Genomic DNA, 20,879 nt, shown 5'->3' with positions numbered 1-20,879 from the left:
TGGGGGGGGAGCATTCCCTGCCTAAGCAGACACTCTGATCATGGGGGGGAGCATTCCCTGCCTAAGCAGACACTCTGATCATGGGGGGGGGAGCATTCCCTGCCTAAGCAGACACTCTGATCATGGGGGGGGGGGAGCATTCCCTGCCTAAGCAGACACTGATCATGGGGGGGAGCATTCCCTGCTTAAGCAGACACTCTGATCATGGGGGGGGAGCATTCCCTGCCTAAGCAGACACTCAGAGCCTCTCTCAGGAGTCACCGCCACAGCATCCAGCTCTGAGCTGCAGCACGTGGGCTGTGGGGCTGCCCACTCCTGGGGGCAGTGATGAACTTGGAAATGAAGGCGACCTCCTTCCTTGTCCTCTCTATAAAGATGCAAGTCTCTGGGCCTTGTGCGCCTTCCCTCTTCCCATTTTCTTGCCCTTTTTGTTCTGTTGCTGCTGTTTGAGATAAGAGAGTGAGGACCTGAGAATCGCCCCCCAACACACACTTTGCTTTTGCGATGGTCCATGTGCTCAGGTGTGGCAGTTCTCAACATTTTGCTTCTAGCCTGAAAACAAGTCAAATTACCAATACTTCTTGGTTGTGACTTTGCTATGACAGTTATGCATTTTCGCATTTAAATCATCAGTGACTCTGAGATAGCTGGGCTGTGCTCAGTAATCATATCCCCGTGTTGCAGATGAGAAGACTGACTGTTTTAGAGGTTAAGCGTCTCGCTCAACTTCACATGGGTCACGAGCAGTAGAAACAAGATTAGAACCTAGACGCTGTATCATCCAAGCTGCCATGTCCTCTCAAAGGATTTAGGTTAGAAAGGGGAACAACGTGCAGATCTACCTCAGAGTTAGTTACAGGCTGTGATTCCCAAATTATGGTGTTGAAACAAGGTGCTTACTACAAATTCATATTCCTGACGCCTACCTCAGAATTACTGAATTGAATCTTTTAGGTTATTGTCACAGTTTGCGTGTCCATTGCAACCTGTGTACTTATAGGCATAATCGAGTTTTATTTATCTTTTTAAACTTTATTTTTCAGTTGCAGTTGACACGCAACATTATATTCGTTTCAGGTGTACACAATAGTGATTAGACATTTATAGAACTTCAGAGGTCACTCTGAGCCTAGTACCCCATCTGACACCATCAGTTATTACAATATTACTGACCATACCCCCCATGCTCTACTTTTCATTCCCGTGACTGTTTTCCTAACTGGCAGTCTGTACTTTCTGATCCCTTTCACCTCTTTTACCCAGCCCACCCCCCATCTGGCGGCCATCAAAAGGTTCTTTGTATATTTGAGTTTAAGTGTTACATGTCTTTATAATTCCCTTTGCCCCTGGTGAACTGATCATGGGGATAAATGGATGAGCAAGTGAACAAGTGACTGAGGTGCACTGTTACTGGGACGGATGCTGCTGGAACCATAGTGGAGGCTGAGAGCAGGTGGAAATGATAGTGTGACTCGGAAGGACGGTGCAGTGCAGGCTGTGACAGACCTACCGAGGGGTCAGGGCTCCCTCAGGCTGTGACCAGGATTTCTGTTCTGGTGGAGTGATTTCCCTTCTTTCAAGTTTTCCTTTGCCTAAATTGGAGGTCTTCAGCGTCACAATTCAAATTTTTTGAAAAAAGTTTTAAAGAATTCCTATCCTATTAGAGCAAATGAGATTCCCAAAAAGTATCATTTGAAAAAAAAATTAAAAATCAGTGGCAGAAAACGGAGATCGAGGGAACTCTCTGGCTGAATTGTCTTCTGTGTTCGCTTTCTGGTGCCCCAGTAGCTGACACGGCTTCCTTAAACTTTCATCCATTTATTCACGCACCTTCGTGTATCCTGTGAACCTTTTTGATTCCCTGCTGTGTGCTTGGCACTAAGTGTTGAGGAGTCAAAGGCGACCGAGACTGTGAGTGTCGTGAGGGAAGGCGTACTGCGTTTTTCTGTAATCCAGGCTGTGCAGAGCTGCGTCGGGCTGTGGGAGCCAGAGCTGGGGCCCAGACCTCCTGCAGGAGCCTATCTGCTCTGGGAGGTGGCCACACTGTGCTTGGAAAGGTTCATGCTAATAAACCCTTCTGAAGCAAGGAAGGGTTACTTAACAAAAAGAAGCTGTCCAAAGGCTGTCTTGGGTCCAAGAGGGCAATACAACTAAAGTTCAACAGGTAAAATGCTACCCCCTGCCGGAGAGCCACAGAAATGCAAAGATTCAAAGTGTTAAGAGCCTGGAACCTCAATAGTGGGCCAGTCAGTAGGCCATCACCTCCTGTAGAGACTTGGAATAGTTGTGTGAAAGCCCAGGATTTGGAGTCCACAGTGGCTATCTGAACTCCATCTCTGCTACCCCCCAGCCGTGTGATCCAGGACAGGCCACGTAACCTCTTTATGCTGCTGTTCCTTGTTGGTGAAACAGGCTAATGGTACAAATGAATTATTGCACATGAAGAACTTAATGTGGTGCTTGGGAGTGAGCACTGGGTAAGGTATTTATATTAAAGGCTGTTTGCAGTGAAGGCTGGAAATGAGATCTCAGGCCCCTGAGTAACCCTAGGAATCCAATGAGAGCTCAGCTTACTGGCCAGGCCCACTGTGGTTTGGACTTTCCTGGTTGAGGTTCACGAGAACATTGCTTTCTCTCCTTCAGTCTCCCTTGAGAACGTCCTGATGGATGTCAAGGAGCTCCAGAGGGGCATGGAGCTGACCAAGAGGGAGTACACCATGCATGACCACAACACGCTGCTAAAGGAGTTCATCCTCAACAACGAGGGGAGGCTGAAGAAGCTGCAGGACGACGCCAAGATTGCACAGGTCGGTGTCTGTGCCCTCCACACCACAAAGAAGTGGTTGGGTCCCTTAAAGCCACCTGGGGTGCTGGCTCTGGACTTGGCGAGGAAATTGCCCTCTGTCTACTGACGGTAGAAATCTTATGTAGCTAATGATTAGGGGGGGATGCCTCTTCACATATTGTACCTGGAAGGGCCCCTGTCCTGCTCATTGCTTACTGTCCCCTCTAATTCGGGTTTTTTTCACCCTCTTCTCTAGAGGGCCCCCCTTTCCCCTCCACTGCTAGGCTTCCTGTATGTGAGTCCTGGGTTCCGTTCAGCCAGCGTGTGTCAGGCCTGTGCTCAGCAAAGCAGTGTTCCCAGTGTGGGGGGTTTCTGTAGGCCTTTGACCTTGAAATCTTACACTTCATTGGGCGGTCCAGTCTACACACTTGAAAAACAGCCAGAATGGACTGCATGCCGTCATAGAAGCGAAGGCAGAGCGATGTGGGAACTCAGAAAGCAGACGTGGTAGGATGGCTCCCGTTTCAGGCTGGCAGCCTGTGTCACAAAAGAGTTCAAGCAGACACTTGAGCGTCCCTGATGTGGGGCTACTGTAAGGAGCATAGAAGCAGTGAGCTGGGATTTTGAGTGTGAGTGACTTCTGAGATTCCCTCTAACCTTGTTGGTTTTAAGTTCTGAGTGTGTGGGGTGTGTGTATATAGGTGTGTGTGTAGGTGTGCATGTGTGTCATCACTGCTGCTTTGCTGCAGCTCTTTATCCAGAGTGCCGAGTTCAAATGCCGAACTTACGAAGTTCAAAAGAAATGTGCTTTTTCACAGGACGCCTTTGACGATGTAGTGAAGTATTTTGGAGAAAACCCCAAGACAACACCCCCGTCTGTCTTCTTCCCCGTCTTCGTCCGGTTTGTGAAAGCCTACAAGGTAAACGGGAGCGTCGCGTCCCTCGGAGCCTGCCTTGGCGCTGGGCTTCAGGCGACGCCCTCCCGGAGCTGGCTGAGCCTCCACAGCTCGGCGGCCGCCCCTGTTTGTCTGGGCAGCGGGTCTGGGTGGTCAGCATGAGTCAGCGGTCTCTGCGCTGCAGAGGCCAAGTGTCCCTGCGGCCCTCAGCCCGTCATGCTCCCTGTCCCCACCCAGCCCCTCCCGTCCTGGGGCTCAGCCTGAAACAAAAGCTCTCGGCTGCTGCTTGGGGCAAGTGAGATGCTCCAAGACCATTGCTGCCTCGTTGACAATTCACCCTCACAGGCATGTTACAGCACCTAGAAGATCCAGGCCTCCCCGGTGGTGAATGGGGACAGGACTGGGCCCGGCCCGTGGCCTGGCGCTGTAGCTGAGGTCAGGAGCAGCCCGCCTGTGTTGGTCCGGCCAGGCCTTTGGCCCGCCTGGCCCAGCATTTCTCCAGTGTGCTGAGATGGCCCTAGGAAGGACGATGGCTCTTTGTTTCTTTATGGGGATCAACAGGGGCCCGCCCTTTAAGTGGGAGGCCCTCTTTGACACAGTCCAGGCTCATAGTCTTGAAAATGTTGTGACCCAAAGAGGCACATGAAAAAAGACTTTGTCCCTTGAGAAAGAATGACAAGGAGGGTGTATGGGTTTTAGCGCCCTTAGGAGCCTGCAGTTCCTGTTCTCCCGGCTTGTCCGCATATAACCCTAATGCTGGTGGAGGGAGGGGAAGTGTGACTGTCGAGGGGAGGAGGGATGTCGGGGTTATCTGCGTTTTTGAGAAGTTTCGTAGGGGAAATGGTGAGTCGCTTCTGCAGCCCCACTAGAGGCTGATAGCTGCGGAGAGCCGTCCTTGGGCCTTTTTCTGAAACTCAAAAGATCGCAGTATTTAGCCATCTCCTCTCAGCAGGGCTTTGGGTAGCAGTGATAGCACACGCTGTTTGCAAAAGAAAAATGTCCTTGGAAATGAGGACGGATCCACACACAGCACAAAGTCCTTGTGGGAGACACGCAGGAGCCAGGAGCAATGAGAAAGTCGCTGGTCACCGGCTGCTGCCGGGTGCTCGGTCCCGGGGCTGGGGGTGGAGTGCGCAGCAGAGGTGGCTCAGGCTGGCTCCTCTTCTGTGCTGGGGCCACATTTTTTTCACATGAAAAATTATAATTCTCGGATCTAAAGAGAAAATATGTGCTATTTTAAATCGTATAATAGAAGCTGGGAAGTGGCTCTGGTTGGTCTCAAAGCCTGATGCTTTAGCAGGGACCCGTGTGGAGCAGAGGAAAAGGAGAAGCTGCCCTTGGGGCTCTGTGGGGTGTCACGGCCGTGCCTGTTGGGGTGCCCCTTCCGCATCGCTTTTCCCTGGGGTCCTGTTGGCTGGCTCCCTGGGGCACTTGTCAGGCAGTGACATTACAGGATGTGTTGCTTCCCCTGGATGTAAGAACCCAGCCTGACCCGGGCCCGGATCCGGATCCAGGGATGTTGTGCACGGATAGTAGGGTTTTAGGATATCATTGCTCTTCTCCCTTCTCAAGTTTGATCCAAAATGAAACTGAAGACAAGAGCTCGAGAGATCAAAATGTAAACTTTACCGCTGATAAAAGCTGATGGGGATGTATGTGTGAGCTCACCCTCCGGCCCTGAGTTAGATGACTTAGCTCCCAGCTGTTAGAAGTCTCTTCAGGGAGGCTGACTTCAGAAGACGGGATGCCAGGGGCGCTGAGCTGGGGTGAGCCTGTTTGATTTCTCTTCCCAAATTGATCAGACTAGTCACTCTGCCTTCCTTGGGAAGGAATGTGAGGTGCTGGCAGAGAGCCTAACTGTCACTCAGTGAGGCCTCTGGAGGAGACAGGAGGCAAGGGAATGGTGGTGTTCCTCTAACTATGGGATCAGGAAAGGGCTCTGGATGGGGTACATTTCAGATACGCGATTCTGAAGAGACGCCGTAGAGACAGTGAAACCCCAAATCAGCGTCACATACAGGCACAAAGTGTAGATCTGAACCTTCTTCCAGTTACTCTGATTCCTGGCTCACTGAGGATTCTCTCAGAACAACGTTTTAGAATCTCGACGGCTGTCATTTCCACTGACGTATCTTCTGATTCTTCTGACTTTTCCCCAGCAAGCAGAAGAGGAGAACGAGCTGCGGAAGAAGCAGGAACAGGCTCTCATGGAGAAACTGCTGGAGCAGGAAGCTCTGCTGGAGCAGCAGGATCCAAAGGTGAGGAGGGGTGCCAGGCCTGCCCCAGGGGCTCCCCGGGGGCCAGCGGGAGAGATGGGAAAAAGCCTCACTGGCACCGGGTCCTTGCCAGTTCCTCCTAGGGCATGGGAACTTGGTAGCTGGGCATTTGTTTGTTTGTGACTTTGTTCAACAAAAACTGAAATGAGGCCAAGGGCATGTTTGTGTAGCATTTCTAAGTTTACAGAGATCTGGAACTTAAAGCTTGGCTGGATATACTGTACAGAGGCCATATCGGATGATGGACTCCTTGGTGTCAGGGAAGGCTTCATGAGGATGCCATGGGTGCTGGCCTTGCTGGCTGGAGGGCTTTGCCAAGAGGAGTGGGGGAGAGTGTGCCATGGCGGGAAACATCGTAGGTAAAGACCATGAAGGCTGGCAGGTCAAAGTCTTTCTCATCATGATCCTCTGCACCAAAGTTTTAAGAAGTTGGTGGTTATAACCATAGGGCCCAACCTTCCCAGTGCCACCAGCTGGACTTTTTTTTTTAATATATATATAAGATTTTTTAAATTGATTTTTAGAGAGAGAGGAAGGGAAAGGGAGAAAGGGAGAGAGGGAGAGAGAAACCAGTTTGAGAATGAAACATCGATTGGCTGCCTTTTACAAACCCCTACAGGGGATCGAGCCCACAACCTGGGCATGTGCCCTGACTGGGAATCGAACCAGTGACCTTTTGGTGCATGAATGACACCCAACCAACTGAGTCATACAGGCCAGGGCCCAGCTGGACTTTTGTGTGTTCTTCAGTGAATGTTTTCTTTCCAGAAGCTTTCTGAGTTTTTCTCTGAGAACAATTTGGGCTGGTGCTGTTTGTGTTTTTGGCAGAGGTTGGTTGGTGGTAACATAATGCTCAGACACATTTTGGATTTTCTCAAACCTCCAATGGGTGCTGGTCACACTAATCCCTGCCATGCTTCTTTCTTTTCAGTCTCCTTCTCACAAATCAAAGAGGCAGCAGCAAGAATTAATTGCGGAATTAAGAAGGCGTCAAGTTAAAGATAATAGACATGTATACGAAGGAAAGGATGGTGCCATTGAAGATATTATCACAGGTAAAAGATACTTCCTCATCGTGGCCCATGGAGACCCCACTGGCCCCACCCATACTGGCCACTTGCAGATTTTGCTGCTGCTTGTCCAGGGTTTACAGTTCTTCAGTTGACTTTAATCAGATCCAGAATTATGCAGAGACTCCATGCGAGTATTAGAAGTATATTTATAGTAGCCTTTATACTATCAAAGTACCCTAACATGCTCTCTGAAAAATCTTATTTCTCAATATCATTGGAACCCTTTAGATTTCACCAGGGCTCCTTCTCCTAATGGTTTTCCATTGTCTTCGATTTGTCACCATGCTCAATTTTCTTCCTCATGGCTACTCCTACCCTCCTGCCCGATTAATAAATACTATGGCAAGACCCATTCAGGGGTCTCTACTAACCACGGTCAATATAGATTTCTCCAGCTTGCTCTTTAAAAGCCTCTTTACTCGTTCAAAGTAACTGAAGACAATAGGAAATCAGGAGCTGGTGCTTCTGTTCAGAAGGGCCGGTGGGCTTCTAGCCCAAGGCTGGGGAAGGGCCCTTCTGTCAGCTAAGGATGGTGCCCAACCCAGCTTGGTTCTTGTCTGACTTAAGTTGTAGCCTAATGCTTTCTGCTGGAACCAATTCTGTAGAGTTTCTGCCTTCCCTCTTACAGATCAGGACAAGAATTTGGGCCACTGGCTTGTGGCAGTGGCTTCAGGTGACGTTCCTTTCACATCTGTTGCATGTGAATACTATTAACCAGTTTCCAAGATGTTTAAACTTTTTATTGTGAGAAATACTTTAAATGTGAAAAAGTATGGAGAATGAACATGAGTTCTCATGTACCCACCACCCACTAACAGTCTTCAACACAGGACCGGTCTTATTACATGCCTGCTTCTACCTACACCCCATCCCAACCTCTGGGATCATTCTGAAGCAGTTCCAAAGCATACAGCTTCATAAGGAAATACTTAGTATCTTCAAAAGGAAGGACTCTAATAAAGCAGACATGCCCACAGTACCATTATCCTTCACCTCCTAAATTACTCCTTGATATAAAATATCTAGTCATCATTCACATTTCCCCAGTTGTCCTAGTTTTTAAAAAACTCTCAGACTTTTTAAATTCTTTTGACTTCTCATTTCTTGTTAATAGCTTAGTCAGCATTGTAAATAAGGATCCCAAACTGCCAAAACCACAAATTTTTTCACCAGCTCGGACCCAAGGAAATAAAATACTAAAAAGGAAGCCAATGAATGAAGAATTCATTGACCAGAGTAAAGCAGAGTAAGTTCTGAGTGGCTGGTGAAGACGCTGGTCTCTAAACATGGTACAGACGTGTTCTGTACATACGTGCCTGCCTCAGTGTTCACCCTGCAGGGGCCTGTGGGTGGCCCCAGCTAAAGCCCCCACTGTTTAGCATCTCTCCTTGCCTCCCACATTGAGGGAGCAGCTCTGTTCTGAGCAGGACCAGAAACGGACCTCCTTGGGTAAGCGCCTCCTACCCTCAGTGCTGCAGGATTAACTTGAAGGTAGGGAAGCATCCCGCCTCCCACAGGAAGAACTTCGAGTTCTTTCCGTCAGTCTGTTCTCCATCTCAGTGACACCTGGCTTGTAAACTGAGCAGCATGTAGTTTTTATTCCCCTGACCTAATCATTGGTCTACCATGGGCAGTGACAGTGCATATCTGCTTACAGAGCATTCTTTACTTTCCTGGAAGATTTTCCATTTCGTAACCCACGACCAAACCCCAGATTGAGTCACCCTTAGATTTGATGAGCTCCCTTGGGTATATATTGCTGTCCCCCTTTCCTGCTTCCCTCCCCCACCTCCTTCCCCAGGTACGATTAACAAAGCACTAACCGTGTACTAATGCGATAGATCTTGGCTTTTCTCTCTCCTGTTTGTCTTGTTTGGCTGTCATTTCCGATGCAGTGCTGAAGACTGTGCCCTTTACTGCTCGCACCGCCAAGCGTGGCTCTCGATTTTTCTGCGAACCTGTGCTCACTGAGGAATACCATTACTAAACTATTACCCTTTCTCAGCTGATGCTCTGAAAAGGTTGCTACAGATTTTTTGACCTCCTATGACCCTCTGTATGTCTGTCAGGTCCACCCAAAACACTAGCATGGAACTTCCATCTGCACGTGTTGTGTTTTACGTCTTCACGCTGCATGGTTTTGCATTTTAGTCGTACCTGCTTACTCACTGCCACGCTCCATACATCTGAGTCCACGTAGCTGTGACGGTGTGGGTGGGTGTGAGTTGAATGAATAGAATTGCTTGCAGAAATTTTCAGAAAAATAGTAAGAGAACACTTCTTAGAGAATCAGGATTGGGACCCATTAGATTGCTTATAAGATTTTTGGACTAATGTCTTTGAACAAAAACTAGTAGTCATTAGTAACAGTAGTTACTATACCTAACATTTATTTAGCACTTGCTGTGTCCTAACAGGTTTATAGATAGTAAACCAGCCTTCATTTTGTACTCGTTTCACATGCTTAGATAGTAAAATAAGCTGCTATACAAGTGCTCAGGAATGCAAGGTGCTCTAAGGATGCCAGATGATTTTCAGAAGGAACTGTGAACTATGCACAGCTCTAAACTGGGCCCTCGGGGTCTTATGTAGTGTCACGGAGCTCGTGGCACGAGCGCGACGCAGGGAGCCCTTTGACCCAGAAGCCTGTATAGGCTGATAGAAGGCAATCCATAGCTTTACATACACCTCTCTCCCTCTGAGTGTCATACCCAGGTCCAGTAGTCAGCAATTCCGTGCTGAGGCAAGGCTGTGAGGCAAGAAGTGAAACAAAGGCTTGGGAGCCCCACCGTCTTCTCTCATTCATGCTGCTTCACTCTGTTCCATGTCAAACCCAGGGCATTTCTTCTGTGATGAGGTCATATCTGGACCTGCTTCTTTGGTCAGGATGGTGGCACCAGCAATACTAACAACATGGAAAATGCCACTGTTCTTAGAATTAAAAAAAAAAAAAAAAAATCAAATTTTCCCAAGAGTGACTGCCTGGGCTTAGATCCTGATGCCTAGACAAGGAACCAACTTCTCTGCAGCGCCCAGTTGACTAGAAATTTCCAATTTCTAATTGGAAGTTGCTGTTGTTTGACTCCCATGCTGAGATTGCCATGGAACTGCTATGTGTTTGTTTTGTGGCGTCGACCCTTCTGTAACCACAGTTGTTATGTATGTCCCTCTGTCTCTGAAGATAGGAAAGGACGCGGTGTGTCGTTGCCTGCTCTGCAGTGTATTTACCCACCAATGCTTACTAACGAGGCTAGAAACTGTTACCTACTTGGCTCATGGTTACTGTCAGTTCTGCTGCCGGACTGTGTCCTTCTGGAGCCGGACTTCAAAGCAGCTTGGACCTGGGTGGTCGGAGAGCCGGCTGGGCAGACGCTCACCCTGCCCCGTTTTCCCTAACACCTCTGGTAGCAGTGGCCTCCTGCTCTCTTCCTCTGCTGGCTCACGGGCCCGGGAATGTTAAGCACTAAGTTGACTTGCTTTTCATTTTCATCCCATTTTTATTTAACCATCATTTTGTGTTTTTGTTTTTTTCTGTTTAGCTTTAAAGAAGAATAATATCACTAAATTCCCAAATGTTCACTCGAGGGTAAGGATCCCTTCTAGCACACCGGTGGTGGACGATACACAGAGCTGGCAAGCATCACTTTTTACTTAGCTCCCTCCTCTCTCTGTGCAGATCAGTGGTTTCAGTCTGCGGCTGAGGGTAACACTGGCGAGAGTCTGACTGGGGAGGAGTCTTTGCACCTCACTTTCAGTGATGTGAGGCCGAGCCTCTCTGCTGGACTCTCTGGCCTGTTTCCATGTTCTCAAGTGTGACGGCTTGGGCAGGGGTTTTTGCTGATTATTGTAATTGCTTTGGGTGCTAGGCTGTCCTTCCCTTACCCCCTTCTTAGCCTTCGAGTTAATATTTTTATCTGAAGAAAGTGAGAGCCAGTCCTGGCCATCAAACATGATCTGTAGCCTTTGAAGAAGAATTAGGATCTTTAAAATTGCTGAGAAGACTCGAAGTCACAGAGACACAGGTGACTGTGTGTCGTTAGCTAGAAGTGGAGTTCTGACCTTCCTCCCACTCGGCCAGGAGGCAGTTTCCAGAGGATTAGGGCTCGCAGAACTGCTCTTTGCTTGACTTTAGAAGTAGGGCAGCGTCACTGATTCCAGTGAGTCAGGAGCTGGTAGGGACTGTGCAAACCTGAGTGCACCGTCACTCAGCTCCAGTTGGTGTTTGCCTTGGAAGATTTTGGCCCCGGTATTGCCAGATCCTCCAGTTTTCCAACAGTCAGAAACTCTGATTTTTATGTTAATTACCACTTTAAGTATGAGGAAACTGTATTTAAAAATGGAAGTCAAGGCCAAACATTCTGTGGGCCAGGTATGGCTCATCAGCTCCATTTTGAATCTACTCAGTAGGTGAAGGGATAAAAAAGATGGGAGTCTGTTGTTTGTGTTTCCCTTTCTAGAGGTAGAATGTTTCCTAACAGAAATTAAAAAAACACTAACTTAATAAAAGGGAAATATGTACTAATTAAACAAAACAAGGGGAAAAGTGTGAAGCCTGCTTTATTTTTCACTATGCCCTGACTCCATCCAAAGGAGGCTACCTGCTGGCTAGGCCGCCTGCCTTATTCATCGAGAAAGCATGCTTCATACGTAAGAGTGCTTATTACTTAAATAAAATTCCCCTAGTTCATTCCATGTTATCCCTCCAGAACAATGCCTGCTTGAGCTGATATGCAGTGGTTGATTCATTTATTCAACAAAATGAACAAAAAATATTGGGTGGCAGGAAAGAATATTCAGAAATGGAGTATTTTGATTACTTTTTTTTACTAGTTAGTTGAGCATTAAGTTTCTAATTCACAAAATAAGAAACTGACCCCAGCTAATGTTAATAAAAATAATGGAATCTGTGTCTGCAAACTAAGCAAAGGTTCCTTCCTTAAAACTTCGGATAAGATAGGACAGGGCAGTTGGGTTTTTTAGTTTTGCAGTTTAAAATCCATTATATTGTTTATATTTAGGTTTCTAGAAAGAGAAAAAAAAGCAACACACCCAAACACCTAAGCCATAGCTATTTCCACTTGAGGTAATGTTTCAAAATAAGACTTCAGCTAGACTCTCTGGCCAGTGACAGAATCGTTTCCTCTCCTATATATTATCCTAAAAGTTCCAGAATCCCACCAGTATTACGTCATGTTTTGACTGTAAATACGGAGGGCAAAGTACATGTGTTTGGCTCAGATACTCAGTGGGTTTGAAGGGCCCATTAGCTGCCTCTTCTACACAAGCTGCTTTGATTGGCTGCCAGCTGGCCTTTGTCTTGCTTAGACGCAGATATTAAGGCTGCAATTCTCTCATTGGCCCTCTCCTCTTTACAGATCTTAGAAACCAACCCTACAGACGAGCCGATGCGGTGAGGAGAAGTGTCAGGCGACGCTTTGATGATCAGAACTTGCGTTCTGTTAATGGGGCCGAAATAACCCTGTGAACCTGAGACCTGACTGAACGACTAGAGGGTGTGCGTGAAAAACTGTCCACGTGAACTTTGTACTACCATTTAACTGCAGCCTTGAACACAGACAGCATATTCTAAGGGCTCAGATTTAGCAAATATAGGAATTTTTAAATGATGGGCTCTCCTTTCAACCTTTGTTAACAAGTGCCTAAAAGTGGAAGTACCTGCTCAGATTAATCTAAGCAATAGGATTTGATTTGATTAGGTATCTTTTTACACCAGTATGTTGTTCAATTTTTTAACCTAGTTGTAAATTTCCTGTTTACATACCTGCCCTTTGTCCCATGATGGCCCACCCTGATTTCCTGTTAAGTTGTAAATAACATGGATGCCTCTGCTGTGGGCTTGCTGAGATGTCTTTTAAGGAATTAATTTTGTGTTTCAGCCATACCCATCAAGTTTGTATTTTTAAGGGCTTGGAACATGGACGAAGAATGAGTCACATGATAAACTCCTTTCCATAACCAAGCCCCCCAGCAAAGTACAAACAGGATGCAATTACAGTAGCACAGAAGTTACTCCGCCGTCTTTCACATTCTACTACTTCTGTGCTAGAGCACCATGCCCTCCCTGTGAGATTCACCAGAATGGATGCAAGGACGTGATGGCATAAAATGTTGTATAAAACTTATTTGCAGTACTGCGTTCTTCAGCTAGGGACAGCTTTAAAAAAAATAATGCAAATGTATTTATTAATTAGCACTAAAATTAACATCTCAGTAATCAGTATTAGGATTTCTGAGGACCATTATGGTTCAAACCTGAGAACAGAAATCAGTGCCTTGCTAGCCAGGGAGAGAAGCTTGCTAGTTCCGTCAACAAGTATTCAAGATTGCTTCTGCTAGCCGAGTAGCATTAGTAACCTGGCCTTGCTCTCCTCTTGACAATCGGTCGTTCCCCCCACCCCTTCTCCCTCTTGTAAATTGGAGAAGATATATTTGGCATCATATATCAAAGCTAAGAACTTTTATTTCCCAGCCTCCTTTATGGGGAATTGCTGAAATATTCACATTGTGATTAAGCTTAAATGATATGTAATGGGACTAAATGGCCACCTAAGCCAGTTATTTTTCCTTCCTCTCTGGCAGGGCACTCGATCCATTCCAAAGTCAAAAACTGGACTGAAGCTGATTTGTACTTTTCATAACATACACTCTGCTTCTGGCTTATACCTTCTTGGTACATTGCATCAATATATTAATTGTAAAGTTTATTGTATAGTATTTAACCACTGAATTTCTTTTTTTATGTTGTGCTTATGTGAACTCCTTGGTGAAGGTCCAATTTTCCTTGGATAATGTGTAGTTATATATGATCTCTTTTTAAATGTACAGATATTTTGCTATAAAACTGGTGCAGTTTTTTATGGTTTTTACACTTCTCTTTAATTCCCACCTAAGCCTCTGGGTAATATTGTAAATATTGTTTAAAAATGCATCAGCCTATGCTATACAATCTGAATGTTATTTTAACTTATAGTTTTTTTTTTTAATATATATATTTAACTACAAGGACAGTTTAGGGATCAGTTACCACATTTCACTTTAGCATACCTATTTACAGAAAGATTGCTTTCAAACTGCCACCTGCCAGGAAATTTTCATAAATGTGTACTTTTTGAAAGAACATGCCAAGATTTTGTCTTTGTTGTCTCAGCATTCATTCTGACGATGATACACACAACCATGAGATACACAATACAAATTGTTGGTCCTTTACCACAAGCAGCTGTTTCCCAAAGCTCAATACCAATGAGCATGTTAAAATAATTGCTATTTATTAATCACAAGTAGACAGTAATCTTGGCATGTTCTTTTCTGTTTGTCTATTAATGGGCCTGCTTCTTAGCAATATTAGAAATGTTTTATAAAAGCAGTTCATGTTACTTTTCTGGTCTTTTCATGCCATATGAGCAAATAAACTATTTACACTACTATCCTGTAATATGTTGTAGTCTTTCAATGGTATACTTTAGGTTTTTTTGCCAGTTTTATGTATACCTGTTTGTTCTAGAAACAGGTATGTCTTGGTACTTAAACTCAGAATCTAAATGTATTTGGTAAATTTTAAGTAAAATCCCTTCCTGTACAAACTCTTGAGCAGTTGCTGTAAGGAATGAAGTAACCACATAGATTTTGGTAGTGAGGGATGCAGCTCCCAAAATCTTATTTGTTCCTTACAGTTACTGTAATGGTAACTCCCAAGTCGTAAGAAAAAATTAGTATATTGTTTTAGTATATTCTTTTTAGGGAAGCAAGGAAATTTAGTATTTTAGAAAACTGTGTAAGTGCTTAAAAACACTTTAGAGGGGTGTACATTTAAGAAATCATTGTTACACTGCGTCTTTGTTCCCAACTCAGCGTTCTTTCTCCTGTACCAATATAATCAACACAGCTGAAGTCTTATTTTGTAAAGGGGAGGGGGGAGTTTGATTCTGCAGTTAGTCAGAATCTCTAGTTATGTACCAGAGCAAAGTGATTCATGGTAAAAGAAATAAGGTCTTTAATATTCCACAACTTCAGAAGGTATTCAAACCCAGACTTCAGCAATAAGTTCAAATGAGGGAGATACGGTTAGGCTTAAGGGTACCTAATGCTCCAATAGCATCTATTTTTAAAGATGTTTACCAATGACCTGGAATTAAGTCCCTTAGTTCCTCATCCCCATTCTCTAGCTAAAAACCTAAGTCCTAGTCCATGAAAATTCAGCAGTAAAGGCACAGTGACCCTGCTGACTCAGCACTGCTCTGCAGTGGGACCTGACATCTACCACTGACTGCTGGTTCAACACAGAATTTTGTAGACCTACCTACTTTTGTACTAGAAGGTATGTTTTTATATTATTAGCTTTATAATTCACATACCTATTGATTTTAATATTTGATAAAACTCTTAGCCTTAATATACTTGTTTTCCTAAACTATCAGAATTATCTGCAAAGGTGAATCTACTATCGTCCCAGTTCATACAAAAGGATTAATATATTAGTTATCCATTTCTTTTAAACCTAATACCCCATCTATGTCCAAGAAAAAATTTGAAGCAAAAAACAAATGCATTACAAAGTATTAATATACTTTCTTTGATCTTTTTACAGAGAAAAGCAGGTATTACACTGAGAAAACAGAATGTGGGCATCTAGCATCTCACAGCACAGAACTGCTGCATGAGGGGTGCTTAAAGGTAAAAGGTGACACAAAAACAACTTATTTAGCAAAAGATGCCATTTTTTTCTAATAAATTATATTTATTTACAAAAGGTCTAATTTTATATAACTGAAGTTCTTTACATCAGAACAATATATAAACAGAGGAGAAAATCTGGTAATTACAAACACAGAACATAGAAACCTTGTTCCCCTGTTACTCACCTTTCAGAACAAGTCTTCAGTTTAGTTGTAGAGGTAACCAAGAGACCAACACCTACCAAAAAAGTTTGCAGGCAGGACCCAAAAAAAGATGTTTATAATAAATAGCACATTTAGATACCCCAAGGAACATCATAAAAGAAGGGCACGAAGAAATGGCTTAGTTTGGGGAAGAAAAAAAGAAAGAAAAATGGCATAGTCTGAATCTGACCTGATCAGGCAGCCATTCTGTTTCATAGTCTGTAACTGAAAACGGGAGTTGGGGGAGTCTAGCCAGCTGCCCTGAAAGGCAAACATCAACCTTACCCCTAGGGCAGTTACCATTAAATTAAGTCCATTATCAATCACTAACAATGAGATGTCTTTTAACTAGATTGTACTGAGTCACAAAAGCAGTCTTTATATAGCAAGTTTAAGAAGCATAATTACTGCAATTAAGGAATTTAGGTCAGGTACACAAGCTACATAAAATGGAGGGCTGGAGGAGTATGTGGGTAATCGGATCAAAATCTTCTCACTTCCCACCTCACCGTTAAGTTAGCTCCAGTAACATCAGATGCCTGTCATGTCACCATTGTTCACCCCTTTGTCAAAAATAGCCTGAAATTATTAGTTCCTAGCTTATAGTTTAAATAAGGAGTTTGTTACTGTATCCTTTAGGGTTTTAAAGACCAACTCTGATCTAGCTAACTTCCTTAAAAAAATCACTACTTTTGAGCTATTATATAATATTAAATTATGAATAGTACAGAATACCGGTATGCTTCAAAATCATCACAGGGGATTTGCTTTCCTGCTCAAAAACCACATGGAAGTTCTAAGTTCTAACAAGCTTTTCAAATTTTTAACTTTTTGAAGGTTCACTAAACCTTATCTTCAGTGCACTTCAGTTGTGTATGTGGCTTTAGTCTTGTGTTAGTGTGGTTTATTGCAGTGATGCTTTTTCAAGCCCTTTAATACAGATGATGGGTACCATGTATGCTGGCTGAGTACATCTGTCAACTAATACTTTACATTCGCTCAATAGATGCCTACTATGTGCCAGGCACTCTTCTAATCCACAGAATACAGCAGTAAATGAAACAAATAAGAATTAGACCACCACTGAAGTGAAAACAATTGAAAACTTAGAGCAAGGTAAGAATTAATAAGGAAGGTAAGAATTGTTAGAGTGGTATTACCAGAACCACAGAATGAGATATAAGCCTATTGTTAGAAACCTATTCAAACAGTTCCATGAAAAGCATTCATGACATGTTTCCTTTATGTGAAATCAGTCCAGTTTTACCTACAGAGTGTAAAATAATTAAAATTCTACCTCGTACTGAGATACAGTCTCAAATTTAAGATATCGGGAATTAATGTGCTTTGCCTCATTTTGCTTTTAGAAATGTTTATTTAGTCTTTTATAATTTACATTTAAATTACATAATATACTTAAATACCCTATAAACTTTAAAAACAGTATTCATTACTCTTCCCTGGGTACTATTTGATTAGAAACCATTCTCTCTTCTGAATAGCACCTAGGCTTAAAAAAAGTCTATGAAAGGGGCCTACCCCTTTTTGGATGCAAAAATAAAAATGACCATAAACAATGGAAGAAAACCAGAAGCATCTAGTGCTTCTTACAGAACACAAAGCCCTTTGGTAACGGAGTGAAAACTGTGGACCTTCTTTTCAGAAAAATGTACACAGATATTTCACTCTACCACTATGAATTAAGACTGCCTTACTCTAGGCCAATCCTTTTCATTTTATAGTATTATGAGGCCCAATTAGCAAAGAGCTATGATACTTCGATCATTTTCAGACATAGTGGGAGGCATAACAAGTGTTTTTATTGTTGAAGAAAATGAATATTCTATATACTGAAGCTACTTCTGGGTAATAACAAAATGCCACTGCTATGTTTAAAAAACTGTGGGACTTTTAAAATCTGGAAACAGTAAGTTATTTAAATACACTTGGAAAAAGTGCAATGAATTCTTCATACTTGACTCAATTAACTTTTTGTACAAATTCAATTTTCCCACATAGGAGTAATAGACTGGGAGGAAAGAAAAACATCAAGTATTTGGAATTCCTATTTTGACTATTAAGTATATTAAATGTATTAGTGAATTTAATCCAATAATTTATATTAATATTAATGAGGGAAGATGAACCCTCAACATTTACCTCAGTCTGAGACCTAATTAAAAAGTATACATTCCCCCTTATCTGAAAATAAACATGCTTTGGTGTTTGAACACATTTGTTCAAACTCTATTCAAACTGTTTCAACATATCTGTTCAATTCTAATTTCAAGACATTTCAGCTTTTACCAGACTGAAGATTTTGAAACTGAAATTTTTAATCTAATTGGTTAGAAACATTCACAGAACTCTTGCTGATCTTCCCTGTGTGCCTCCAGACTGGACAGTATTTTTCTGGCAACAATCTCATTTGATGGGATCATCAAAGGGTAGTAAATAAGGATTATAGTCACTTTAATATTTTTTATAACAAGGATGTTGTATTTAGCATTGTAATTTGTTCACTAGTTTTTTTTTAGGTTAATTTTCATGGGTGAACTACAGGGAAACTTGAATTTGTATTCCTATAGGGATTTGAGGTTGTGATAAGACAGTATAAGAAAACAAATTTATTTTTAGAACATGCTAAAAGACATCACTAGCTTTTTATTTAAATAGAAAAATCAAAACTTTAAAGTTGTACTTAAAAAATCATTCATAGAATTAAAGTATCTTACAGATTCTAAATTCTCCTGTGAAGCATCACTAGTATTTCTGCCAATATCATATGCTTATTTTAAAGATTTTACCACCAACTTCCTGTCAAGTGTTAGACATGATTGGCAATATTAACTATCATTACAATGGAACCTCTGAAAATTAAGTCTAGGTGAATCCCTGTTGAAGTAGTTATATGTTTTGGTTCTAATATACAATAGGAGACTAAGCAAGCAACTTGATTATTTCACATTTTCTAAAAATAATGGTCCTCAATTTCTACAAAGTCATGTCATTTCACAGCAGAAAAATGACTTGGCAGGGAGAAGTTATTTAGAAATCCCCCCCCCTTTTTTTTTTTGAAGCTTTCAACAGTGGACAGATTTAATTGAAATAGGGAGCAGGGATGGGAAGAGTCATCCTGGTCAGCCCTACTTTTCAAATTCATTAGGATGATGAGAACAATAAAAGGAAACTTTTGTTCTTTTAAATCCCAACTTGAAATAAGATCGCTCAAAATATCCAAAATAAAAAAATAAACCTAAGATAATACCAAAGACTATGTGCTAAAATTTATTATAAAAAAAAAAACACAACCTGCACTGACAGAATATAGTATAAATTACATTACCAACCCTCAAAAGTCAGCAGGTAACAACGTTCTAGCTTCAAACCATTGCCTCTCTAGAATATTCTGTAGAAATTCATAGATCAAAAACAAATATAGGGGCCTCATATGCACTGATTATATTAAAAAAGACAGTAATAGCTATGTGGGCAAGAGGAAGCAAAATTTCAGGGATTTAGTTGATCTTTAAATGATCATACAACTTTTTTAGAGCTGAGCAGTTTACGTAGAAATAAATACTAGTACACGCTAGAAGAGAAGGTTTAATAATTGATAAAAATGTACAAAAATATTCAAATCAGAAATGCTTTAGAATGTGTACCACGAAGTCAATACTTCTCAGTGAGTAGTAGGGAAGATAAAAGACTTCCTCAATGAAAAAAAGCAAGAGAAAGATCGGATTTAAAAAAAAAAAAAGACAGCTGTTAAATGTTTAAGTCAACATTGATTTTTGTTTTAGACAAGGATATTGCAACTATCACTTAAAGTTGGTGGCACATTCTTTAGTAGGTCCTTAAGGCAATATATTTAAACTAATTTACAATTTGATTTAATGTTAACTTTTAAAACATCACCTCAAAATAATGCCCTCACAATAGCCTTTTTAAAATGTATTCAGATGTTTCATAAAAAACAATGGTGGCTTTATTATAGTAGTGCTCATTAGCGCCACTATAGTTAAGGGTCTACCAGGCTTCCATTAAGAACACCTATTTCTGGGTTCACCGTAAAAGATCAGATTAGTTTCAACAGTTGGGTAGTGCACAAAAAAGCAATTTTATCAGTTGCTGGTGCTTTTTTTGTACGACTAAATATCAAAAAAAGTTTCATTGTATCTTCAAAATCCAACTTCTGTAAAGTAAATGAAATCACCTTAATGACTTAGACTTTAGGACAAAGAGACATCTGCAGTTATCAATAAATTGCCACCTTTAATCCATCCTGCAGTGCCCTATGAAAGGGTCACAGAAAAACAGTTATGACTGTATGAAAATATGATTCTTGATACAGAATCAAAAGTTATTTTCAATTTCCTTTGCTTTTATAAAGTCCACAATAACAATACTTAAATGCACTTTTTCTTCTTCTGTGATATAATTAAAACCCAGTGTTATTTCAACTGAACTTAAAATAGAGTCCCTGGTCTGAATTAGACTTTAAATCATACTGTAAACATATATTTGGTATAATTTATTGATCATCATCCAGTTGCTCCAAAAGGGTCCTTCTGCGCTTTTCCAATTCCCCTTCACTCAGTTCACTGCCAGAAGTATCCCAATTACCCTGAAAAGACATTGAATACAATTATATTTTATAGTAATACTCAAAAGGTAAGGTTAAGTAGTAATGAACTTTTGAAAAAGAATCTAAAATGAATTTCCTTTCACAGAAACAGATACATTACATAGTTTAAAGACTTCTTACCTCTTTCCCAAAAGCCTATAAATGGGTTGCTGAGTATATATGCCTTGGTTATATTAGGGGAGGTCCTTAGCTTAGAATGAGATTTTTATATGTTGTTTTTAGTTAACATTAATATATGAATCGGGGACACTGGTACATACCAGTTTCTTTTTCTTCTTATATAACCGATTATGAAACATCC

The 20,879-nt window shown here is 42.2% G+C and overlaps 2 protein-coding genes across 16 annotated transcripts in view; one reads left to right on the top strand and one right to left on the bottom strand.

Annotated features, from left to right (window-relative positions):
- Positions 1–14,486, top strand: part of FMNL2 (formin like 2) — a 275,860-nt gene extending 261,374 nt beyond the window's left edge. For 3 of the 6 annotated variants that reach the window (XM_087819849.1, XM_087819846.1, XM_087819850.1), the window contains 5 exons: positions 2,644–2,807; positions 3,604–3,705; positions 5,841–5,939; positions 6,889–7,012; positions 12,406–14,486. In XM_087819849.1, coding sequence (XP_087675975.1) covers positions 2,644–2,807; positions 3,604–3,705; positions 5,841–5,939; positions 6,889–7,012; positions 12,406–12,515 — 599 coding nt within the window. In that variant the 3' untranslated portion in view covers positions 12,516–14,486. The other 3 variants (XM_087819848.1, XM_087819847.1, XM_087819851.1) reach the window with 3 other exon arrangements.
- Positions 14,487–19,518: 5,032 nt separating this feature from the next.
- Positions 19,519–20,879, bottom strand: part of PRPF40A (pre-mRNA processing factor 40A) — a 56,029-nt gene continuing 54,668 nt past the window's right edge. For all 10 annotated transcript variants that reach the window (XM_016205803.2, XM_016205829.2, XM_016205786.2 and 7 more), the window contains one exon: positions 19,519–20,557. In XM_016205803.2, the coding sequence (XP_016061289.1) occupies positions 20,465–20,557 (93 nt within the window). In that variant the 3' untranslated portion in view covers positions 19,519–20,464. The remainder of the gene's footprint in view (positions 20,558–20,879) is intronic.

This window comes from Miniopterus natalensis, chromosome 8 (genome assembly GCF_054644295.1).
Source record: "Miniopterus natalensis isolate mMinNat1 chromosome 8, mMinNat1.hap1, whole genome shotgun sequence".
In the NCBI taxonomy this organism is placed as follows: domain Eukaryota; kingdom Metazoa; phylum Chordata; class Mammalia; order Chiroptera; family Miniopteridae; genus Miniopterus; species Miniopterus natalensis.
This window is presented reverse-complemented; position numbering and strand designations above follow the sequence as displayed.